Raw genomic sequence first — 11,390 nt, forward strand, 5'->3', positions numbered from 1 at the left:
AATACTTACACGTTCTAGAGGTGGGCAATTACAGTTATCAATACCCGAACAATTGTGAGGTATAAGACAGTGTTCTGCGAAGCAGTTTGGGTGGATTTCGTATACTGAAAGTCAAATATTTTGTTTTATCACTATTCATTGTGAGTAGATTATTATGTAGCCACTTCTTCACTACATCCAGTCCACGTTGGGCATAGTTAAATACCTCATCCCAATAATTGGCGTTGAATATAAGATCAGTATCGTCTGCTTAAGAGATTATTTTGCCTTGGGGTATAGAAAGGTTAGTGAGGTCGTTTACATAAACGAGAAAGAGGGTAGGTCCCAGGATGCTGCCTTGCGGAACTCCGTATGTTATAGGAAGATAAGAGCTAGTACAATTACCCATTCTCACACACTGAGATCTTTCTGATAGATAGCTCTCAAAAAGTTTAAGTTTAGAGCCTCTTATACCGAATCTCTCAAGTTTTTCTAAAAGGATGGGGACCGAGATTGTGTCAAATGCTTTGGCCAGATCTAGGAAGATGGCAAGACATTTCTTACCAGAATCCAAGTTGGAAGCTATACAATTTGTTAGTGTATGGATGGCATCATCTGTACCTCTATGCCTCCGAAAGCCAAACTGGGCACCAGAAAGAAGCCGCTCACCCTCCAAGTAGTTGACAAGTCTCTTGTTTAATAGTCGTTCAAAAACCTTTGACAAGGAGAGTAGGATGGATATCGGTCTGTAGTTAATGATGATGATGTCCTCCTAGCCGATTAGTGCACAAGCATTTCCCTATTCCTTCACTCTCATAGCCCGATGGGACGGCAATCCGACACGAGCGGAGAAGAGATCAGGCGCAGGACCGTGCTCTCCGATGCACGGGTGTATCAATCACCAACTTCCAGGCTCCGGGCCGCTTTGTGAAAGTCGTCTAAAACCCACAAAGCGATTTCAGCCCGACTCAGGAATCGAACCCGAGACCTCGTGCTCAGCAGCCACATATGCGACAACTAGACCAACGAGGCAGTTAATTACACCATAGTAACTAGTACTGTACGTTACACTGTAGTTAATAACACGATCTCAGTCACCTCCCTTGTAAATAGGGCGAACTTCAGACAGTTTGAGATTAGTCGGGAATATACCATATTCCAAGCACTTGTTGAAAATATGTGTGAGAGGGGGGATCACCAGCTTAACGTGCCTTTTTAGTAGATCCGATGATATTATCACTATTTGATTTTAATGATAAGATGGTATGGGTCATTTCTTCTTCGGTAGTTTCTTCGCATACAAAAGATCGCGAATGGGTGTAGCATGAGAACATTGATGACTGGGTGTTATGAGATATGGCTGGGCCAGGATTGAGGGTGTGTTTTTCTGCCAATGATTGTCCAACATTCACAAAGTACTCATTAATAATATTAAGTGCAGCTTTATTGGAGTCACTCAGTTTTAACAACTCTGGATAACTATTGCATTTATTGGCACAATTTATAATTGATTTTATAGTTTTCCAGATATCTTTGGGTCTGTTCCTAACCGATTCTAGTAGTGTTTTCTCATATGCTCTTTTTACTTTCTTTAATATTTTGGTACAGAAATTACGGTATCTAATATATGTCGTTCTAAGAACATCATTCTCTGGAGAGCCTCTATATTTATTGTGAAGAATGTCCCTGTTTCTCATACATCTAAGAAAACCAGGCGTTATCCATGGCTTAAGTATTTTTTTGCGCTTCGACACAGTGAGAGTTTTTGTGTTATTGTGTATAGCTGACTGAATATTAGTAACTAGGTAGTTTAAAGAGAAGTTAGGGTCGCAAGATTCATACATGGGGGCCATGTCTATATTGTTAATTTCTCTATTTAAGTTGTCAGTATCTACTCTATTTATAGTTGATTTAGTAGTCAATGATCTGTCAAGGTCGATTGTGGTACCAGGGTCATTGCACGAAGACGGGTCCTAAGGAACACATGGTCCAGGCACGAGGAGCTGATTGCTCGGGTTACTTCGGTGTGTGCAGGTAAGAGACCGTGAGAAGCGGCTATGGTTAAGTATCTTTCACCAGACAGATCCAGCTTGGAGGAGTTAATGGGTATGTTTATATCTCCAATTAACACTACATTTTTGAAAGTATTAAGTCTAGATAATATATTATCTAAAGCAGTGGTTCTTAACTGGTGGTCCGCGGACCACTGGTGGTCCCTGGAGGCATTCCAAGTGGTCCGCGTAGCTTTGCTTCGCGACGTTGCTATATGTTATCTAACTCTATCTCTAATCATTTTACGTAATTTTTATAATTGGAAGCTCTCTGGAATCCGTTGGGTTGAAGTTCCGTTGAATAATTTGTGAGTTTTCTGGGTACAATTATACACTTTATGTAGTTGTTTTTACTTAATTTTATTCGTACAGTTATATAGTTTACATAGCTTTGGAAGTAAAGAATTGTCTATGTCTGATACAATACAATTGAAATATAAACAAGCTTCTGTTTTTCTTGTTTCCATTATGCAAAATTCACATCTGATTTTCTTGTCACTACTAAACTTATGATGAAAAAGATCTATAAAGTTTCGTAAATTGTGTTTATTCAGTGCTGGTCTAGAACATTTCAGTAAAAATAAAAAAATATTGTTAAATTCCCGTCTACATACAAAATTGAATGTAGTGAATAGCCCATCGAATTGAGATAGAAGTATATCGACTACAGTCTCACTGTTATTTTGATAAAATGCTGCGTCAAACAGATCTTTTTCACTTAGCATAGAATCTAGAAACCTACTGACACCGCCGTCCCGTCCAAAAATATAATCTATTAAGTGTTTCAACAGGTCCTTAGAGCAAAGACTCGATTTCAATCTTTCGATAATATACTGCGCCGCAAAATATTCCATAAACGTACGATGTACGAACTTGGGCTCGTCGCCAACAATCATATCTATTATACCTGATTTTTCTTCGCCGGATCTAACGGCCTCCACTAAATTGTATATGTTTTGCATTTCTCCATCGGAAAACTTAATAGTACTTCCTTTAAGAAGTGTGTAAGCACAGAGTTGCTTATGATGATCTAAGAAGGCTTTGTGTTCGTGGTCTAACATCCTCCGCAAATCAGGATCTTTAAAGCTAACGAAGGCCTTTTTTGATCCGAAACGAACTTTATAAAACTTTATGTTAATAAAAATTTCGTATAATGTGCTTAAATTCATAACTATGTTATCACGTTTAGAATCATCGCTAGAAATTGGGAGTGCATTCGACCTTTTAGGATCAAGTTCGGCATAATTTATAAAACGGTGCAGTAAAGTTTCGGCAATCATAAAAATATGTAGTGGTACACCAGTAAATGTAAATGCAACCCAATGATTGAGTACATTACATACTAGACCATAAAAATTGCTGACATGTATTGTTAAAGTCGTAGGATCAAGATCCAATTGCTTAGACCATATTTTCGCTAGGCATGACACTCGCCCTTCTTCAGATAATACGAGCAATATATGTGCAAACGTACTCAAGGTGCACTGTAACTGATCAAGAACATACGGTCGCGTAGTCACCCACAAGTACGCAACTCGAGAAGACTTTAAAACACTCAATAATTGAAGCGCCTCGTTTGCGTAATCTGGACATATTTCATCAAAACCATCAAAAAGTAATGCAACCTGGTTATTGTTGTAACAATAGTTAAATAAAGCAACTTCCATGACGTCATCTGTTTTGTTAACATCACGCATAGTTATTTCGTTGACACTGTTAATGCTCACTCGTTTTCCAATGGTATCTAACACATTGCTCGTTGGTTGTTCATTTTCTTCCAATGCTTGTAAACCAATTGCACCATATACAAAGACGAGAGCTTCTTCTAAGTTAACATTCGTTTTGTCTCTTTTCCACGTGCTAAACCACTCAATATGATCATGGAAGTTTATTTTTGAGACCCAAAGCTTTGTATATTGTTCTTTTGTATGCACTGCTAAATGTGAGAGTAAGGTAGATTTACCTAAACCAGGCTCACCACTAATAATAACAATATTTTCGGGTATATCTGTTAATGTTTTGGGCAGTATATTGGGATTAGGGCAGTTACTAGCATCGAAATCGAAGTTTGGTCTGCGAATATTATAATACTGTAACAGAGCATTCAAGCTGCCCTTTGATTTAACCCATACTATATAATTGTCATCAGTACTATCGCGACTAAACATATGGACATTAGAATGTTCGTATTTGTTACAAATGTGTTCAAATATTTCAATTCGATCTGTTATTAATACAATATCGTAGCTTTCTTGTGGGCTTAAATCTTCAGGAACGCCATCAATTATAAAAACTAGGTCACAGTAGTTTTGTATATTACGTAAATCTAGAGTAATATTGCGGCTTACCTCTTGATGCACATAGAAGTCAACGCTTTTATCGTAAACAGCGTCTTTCGGCGATTTGCCCATCGAAATTGTTTTACCCTTAATTAACTGATAGACAGTTTTTGGTTTAATAGTCTGTAAAAAATCGTAGGTCAATATACTACCTACGGATACTCTTTCTCCTTGAAATATTAGTTCCCGTTCCTCAGTAATCATTCTTTGCACATCATCTTCGAGATCTCCAAAGTTGTTATTATTGTCTAATATTCGAATAATATCGTTACTTCCGGTTTCCAAGTTTTCTATGGCATAATCGGCATCAGTAATGACTATAATTTTACCTTGAAATGCCCTTCTCACTACATCAAATGTAGCATCAAATACATTCTTGCCAATAGCATCAATTAACACCAATACAGAAAAATAGGCATCTTTTAACTCCCTTTCTATTGTTTCTATGTAGCTTTTATTCATGGTCGATTCCAATTTTAGAAAGTTAAAGCTGAAATCATTTTCTTGAAAATATTGTATCATTTTAATGCTAGTCAAGTTAATTTCGGGTGAAACAATAATCATTAATTTTGAATCATTTTTTATAAAATCTGTAACATTTAGTGCCTTGATGGCGTAGGGTTTAAATGTAGCTCCAAGACTTTGTATTGTTCTACAGCAAGTATAATTGAGGATAGCCAGCAATGGTTTATACAAGGCATCACACTTGGCTTCAATGTAAAATTTACATGTTTTCGTCAAATATGGAGTCCAGTTGGATTGTTTCCACCACTTCTGAACTTTATCGTGGATTTTCAACAAAATTGCATCACACTTAACTCGACTGAACGAATCATCCCTGTTCAACTTAAGAGTATCATAAATTTCGTCCTTTATTATGTTTTCAACTTCATCCTCTTTGGGTTGATTGGTATAAAATTTAAGTTTGTCTAAAAAATCTTTCACCAGCTTTCTGTCGTCTTCCTCTTCTATCAGTGATAGTTTAGGAAAGCTTTTGATCTTTACATGTAATCTGTACTGGCTAAGGCTGTAGTTTGTGTTTAATTCTTGTAATAATTTTAAACTGTCATCAGTCAGGTGATGTTCGTCGTCATTAAATGTTAGCATTTTGGTTTCTTGATCATATAAAAGTAGGTTGCCTACCAGACCACCAAGCCTGTATGACTCCAAATCTGTGGTTTGTAAAATTTTACCTGCACCGATGTCATTTTCAGTAATCTCAAAGACAAAATATGAATCTCTCTTGGAAGCATTTTGCAATATTTCTCGAATTTTTCCAGACAAGTAATTCAGTCTTTTTAGCTTTTTATTTTCGTTTCCATTAATTTGAAATGTAACGTTACCAAAATTCTTCGGTAATTCGAAGTTAATTGATTTTAATGCAGCAGTTTCGTCAGTCAGTGTTGTGTCTCTAAAAATCCCTAATTCCTTACAAATAGTATGTTTCATAAGGAGCAATACATTGTCGTTCGCTTGTAGGAACGAGTCCTTAAATATTCCGATATTATAAGAACTGTTCGGTTTATTGTCTTTCGTTACCGATATGACATTTTGTGCCAGGAATACATGATACACTTTGATTATCTCATCTGTCATCATATTTTTGCAAGATTTTTTAAAAATAAATGCTGCCAGTCGTTTAGCTAACTGTACTGCCCGCAACTTAACCACTGTTTGAATCAAACATTTAACTTCTGCTTCCTTGGCATGAAACTGAAGTATTTTCCCACTGTCACTTGTTGTCACGTAACTCTCTTTATCAGTGATGAGTGCTGTTCCTCTATCACAAAGATTTTCCATCGCAGATGTAAATATTATGAATTCACAGTCTGTATCCACAAAGGAGCTTCCAAATATTTCATTTTCGCTGTCCGACTGGAATTTCTGTACGACCTCTATGTAACTTTCTAGATATTTATGTAAACTAAAATCTCCATTATCCTTTAAGATATCGTTAATTGAAACTTGGTCTTTTTTGGGATCGTCTCTATGTTTGGCTTGCAGAAATATTATTCTTGGTCTTTCAACATATTTCGTTTTGTATTTAAAAACAATGTCGTCAAAGGCTCCCAGGCCCGAAACATTAGTTGCTAGATAAAACTCGGTAATATCATCATCGTTCAAAGCTCTAAGCAGAATAAGACACAATAGTTTACTTTCATATAAATGGCCTCCTAGTCCAGATGTGCCTTTTCTTTTTCGATATTGATAACATTTATTGATCTTGTTATGTTCTGTATCTTTAAACAATTGCTCCGGCTCCTGTATTGCAGTTACTTCTTCAGATGGTTTCGAATCAACAACGCTGCTGCGTTTTCGTAGGTCACTTTCTTTTTCTTTTGCGATATTCGTTAAATGGTATACAATTTTTCCACCCTGACTGCTTTTTAAAAGCAGAGCAACGTCTAAAGCTGTATGATTGTCGCTATTTTTTAATGAAATATTAGCTCCTCTATCTAAGAGGAAATTTACTACTTTCCAATCTGCATTAATTACTGCAATGTGTAATGGCGTATTACATTTGTCATTTGCATCTGCAGCGTTTATGTTAGCTCCCGCCTCTAAATATTCTGTGATTTTCTTAAATTTTTTCTCCAATGTCTTATTTTTTCTTATAACGTTAAAAAGAAGTCCATTATACAGCATCTGCTTTTGAATATTTGCTGATTCCTCCTGCATTGCGGTACTGGTTTTTAATAAATCCGTTTGGACTGGATTTTGGTGCAGACTTCCTCGTATGTGGGTTTGTTCCATCGACTAACAATAGAAATTCAATCTGTAAAATAATGATACATTTAAAAATAATAGAATGTTATGAAATGCGAAGGACGCGAGCAGCGCCATCTATTGGTTGGATTATGTAAACGCTCTCTGTGAGGTTATCTAGCATTGTAGATGTTTGAAATTGTTTTTACTCTCTCAAGAATAAAATAAAATAATCCCAATAGCTGTTTCTTTGGCCATACCCTTCAGAATATGCGGCAAGTTTTCACTTCAGGCCTATAATTACAATGTGAAACTAGGTATAATTGAGAAATCATTTATTTATTTTCTTAAGAACAACAAACAGATATACAATAAATAAATAATGCCGGGACACCTTTTCACACACGGTCGGTTAGCCCCATGGTAAGTTATTAATTAACTTGTGTTATGGGTGCTAACACAACTGATAAACTACATATATACATATTTATAAATACATATTGTAACACCCAGACCACGGCCAACAAGCATGCTCATCACAAAAAGTCGACCGAACCGGGAATCGAACCCGGGACCTCAGGTTCGGCTGTCCGGCATGGTGACCATTGCGCCATCGAGGTCGTCAGTATGTTTTATATGTGGAGTAGGTAACCATAAAGTAAATAATTCTAGTCTTTGGGAGTAACAACATGAAGAATTGAAAGTGAACACAAAAACAGAATTATATGAAGCATTGATAACAAAGTTTTACGATTGTCCAACTACGTTATTCATAGAGTGTGTTTATTGTAATCCTTAAAACTACGTCATGCTACTAATGCGATACAAAACAAAGCAGTAAGAAAATACAAAAAATAAATAAAAGAAATGGGGACTTTTCGGTTCTTCTAATGAGCACCATCAATTAGTTGCATATTCAGAAGAGTATTTTGACTAATTTCATATTTTTAGAGTTTTAAATAAAATAATGACACTTACCAACACCTTTTCAGACACACCTCAGCAGTATTACCTATAAGCTTATCTGCCGCTATATTATCTTGTTGCAAATTATTGATAACATGAATAACGTCGCGTATCTCGTCTGAATCATAAGTTTAATAAAGGTACAAATTATTAAGGGCACGCCACCATTATAGTGGCGGTACCTAAGTCTTTGAGGAGTGGCTCGGGAGGAGATTTCTTAATTAATAAGTGCGTAGTATTTAGCTTTAACCCCTCTGCTCGACAAGATTTTGACATATGACTATACCGTTGATTCGGCGGGATATTTTGAATCGCGACATGGAAGTCAAAAATTTGTACTAACTTTCAACACATGAATTCTAAGTCCGTAATGCCTGATTAGAAGTATTTTACCTATAACTTTAGAGCTCACTTATTTGACAACAACGTGCAAAGGTCAAATGGGGTCAGTTAATTCAGAAAAATATAATAATTACGGTGTTTTTAAGTCTATCGAAAAGTTAGGCATTTCAAATTTGGTGAAAACTTACCAATAAATAATCGCATCACTTTCTCAAACACAACACAAACGTCATATTTATAACATTTTCAATCCATTGCAATACATTTCGTGCACTTATTTATGTTCAATAACTAAAAAATCAGCACATAAAATACACAATAAAAATGAACAATATTTACAAGATCAAAGTCACAGACAAGTAGAGTTTGGAATAGAGTTTTATTTTTTTTTTTCAATCATCGGTGTGCATTCGATACCTAAATCGGATATTTATTATAAATAATCGAATACCAATTTTATATATTTTTTTTAATAGCAACTTATTTCAATTTTATTTATTAATTTTAAATTATAGGTTCAATTTGTTTTTGTTGTTAAGAAAAAAGATATTTAAGTTTTATGAAAGTTTTTAGCATTAAATTTTTATATGTATTATTTATTTTGGTGTTGCGTCATTCGTAATAATTTTTAACTTTAATTGAATTTTTATTACCTATTACGGAATTTTAATTTATTCTTATATTATTTCTCAACAATTCTAAGATTTTTGTTTCGGCGGAGGGTAAGCCTGCTCATAGAGGTATTTAGCCTACTTCAATCGATCTCAGTGGCGTGCACTTGGAGAGGCCTATGTCCAGCAGTGGACTGCGATAGGCTGATGATGATGATGATGATGAAGAGGGTAAGCCTGTTGTTCTGAAATATAATGCGATTTGTAACTACCAAAGTAATGTACTTATTTGGTGATGAGAAACAATAATAATAATTGATTGATTTTAAAGTCACCAAATATTTTTAACCGAATCCCAAAAAGGAGGTGGTTCTCAATTTGGATGTTTGTTTTTGGTCGAAAGGGTATATTCCCCATATTTGTTATTAGGTCCAGGATCTGATGATGGAAACCTTGAGAAATCGAGGGCAACTCTCGAAAATTGTAAGCATAGATAAGGTTATAACTTGACACTCAGATGTATGTCTGATAACACTATGAAACAGTAAAGGTTTGGAGCTGACCTGATGATGGAGACCAGAGAAGGGCGAGGGATCTCGACAACCGAACTTCTCTCGTCTCCATCTCCTTCACTGTTGCAGAGGCCTCGTAAATACGAATAATATAAGCATAAACACGAGAAAGTTTAAATATTCAGTTGTCGAGTTCCCTCGAACTTCACTGGTCTCCATCATCAGTTCAGCTCAAAACCTTCACTGTTGAATAGTGCTACCAGGCAAACACCTGAGTGATAAGATTTCAACCTATGTATTTCTGCAACTTTCGAAAGTCGCCCTCGATTTCTCAAGGTTCCATCATCAGATCCTGACCTGATGATAACGGGACCACCTCGGAAGTATACGCTATCAAACAAAAAAAGAATCATTAAAATCGATAAATAAATGGCTGAGTAATCGCGTAACAAACATACAAAAAAAACGGTCGAATTGAGAACCTCCGCTTTTTGGGAAGTCGGTTAAAAATAAGTCGGCGGCGGCCATCTTTCCATCTTGGACCAGCTTTCGATGAACAGCGAACTATTTGCCCTTTCAAACAATGAAATCGTCATAAAATTTTGCGATAACTACACCTAACTACGGCTCTCGTCAAATAGCTTTGCCGCTCAGTTAAAAAGTTGGAAGTAACGAATCGCCATTAAGTTTGGCAGGTCTACAGGAATCCTGCACATAAAACACCCGAAGAAATAAATAAGTCTTCATTTGCCGTCTTCAGAAACCCTAAAAACCGAAGATTTTTTTTATTCCGGCTACAACGTATTTTCTACCACTGATTTTCTAGCATTTTTTTCAAAATAAATTAAGTCATTTTACTTTTCCTAATTTATTTTCAGATTATGGTAAGTACCTATACAAAAGTGCAATTTAGTAATATTATAATATAAAATTATTAAATCGATTCTTTATTTTAACGAATCGGATCATTCGATGCAAAACTTCTATCACCGTCGCCATCTTGTCTATGCGTCTTCAAATTTAAAAAAAACAACTAATGTAAACAAACATGGCGAGTTCGATCAGAATTCCCGGTAATTACGATTGGATTTTAAAAAGGTATATTTCTAACGGGATGCTAAATATGAAAGGTTTGAATGCGTAAAAATAATTTAAATTTATTTAGTTATTTTATTTAGTACTCACAAATGTGGTTTGATTGGAAAGAAAATAAATATGAGCGTAAATAATTAGGAAAGTGTATGACTGATTCGCAGACCCCAATTGGGGTCTAAACCGAGCTTACGGTGACATTGATGTTTAGACCCCGATTGGGGTCCGCTACGGATTTGACGGTTAACCCGTTTAACCCGGTTTTACTTCCCGTGCCTGGGTAAAATATAGCCGATGTTACACGGGGATAGTGTAGCTTCCGAACAGTGAGAAATCTTTCCAAATCGGTTCGGTAGTCCAAGGACCTAGGCTGTGCACATCGTGCGCGCAGGGGCCCGATTCTCCTAAGTTAATATCCTCCTGAGATCCGATCCCGACTCGATTACGATTGAAGCGTATGTAGGCATTCCGCTATTTTTTCTTTGAAATAAACGTTTTTATCCTTTTCTGTCATTCAATAATGAATCATTTTGTCTGCAAATGATTTACGATTGCAAAATGGTTGTGCAGCAAACTACCGTATAGACCAAAATCACCAAAATAGCAGACCAATCGCACACCAATCAAATGTCAATCGAATACGATTGGTCTTTTATTAGTAGCAGAATGCCCGATATGGTTAAAACTGTTATTGCGATTCGATTTTGACATTATTAACTTAGGAGAGTCGGGCCCCAGTAATTAATTGTGTTTCTATTGGTTCAATTAAGGTGTTTTATTAATCGTTTTAGA

At 36.0% G+C, this 11,390-nt stretch overlaps 1 protein-coding gene across 1 annotated transcript; it reads right to left on the minus strand.

The window, feature by feature from the left end:
- Positions 1–2,371: 2,371 nt before the first annotated feature.
- LOC124639786 lies at positions 2,372–8,116 on the minus strand. Its single transcript, XM_047177254.1, has 2 exons — positions 8,054–8,116; positions 2,372–7,145 (listed from the first exon to the last, which is right to left on the minus strand). The coding sequence occupies exon 2, from the start codon at positions 7,121–7,123 to the stop codon at positions 2,381–2,383; it is 4,743 nt and encodes a 1,580-aa protein (XP_047033210.1). The 5' UTR covers positions 7,124–7,145; positions 8,054–8,116; the 3' UTR covers positions 2,372–2,380.
- Between the last annotated feature and the right edge of the window lie 3,274 nt (positions 8,117–11,390).

This window comes from Helicoverpa zea, chromosome 19 (assembly GCF_022581195.2).
Source record: "Helicoverpa zea isolate HzStark_Cry1AcR chromosome 19, ilHelZeax1.1, whole genome shotgun sequence".
In the NCBI taxonomy this organism is placed as follows: domain Eukaryota; kingdom Metazoa; phylum Arthropoda; class Insecta; order Lepidoptera; family Noctuidae; genus Helicoverpa; species Helicoverpa zea.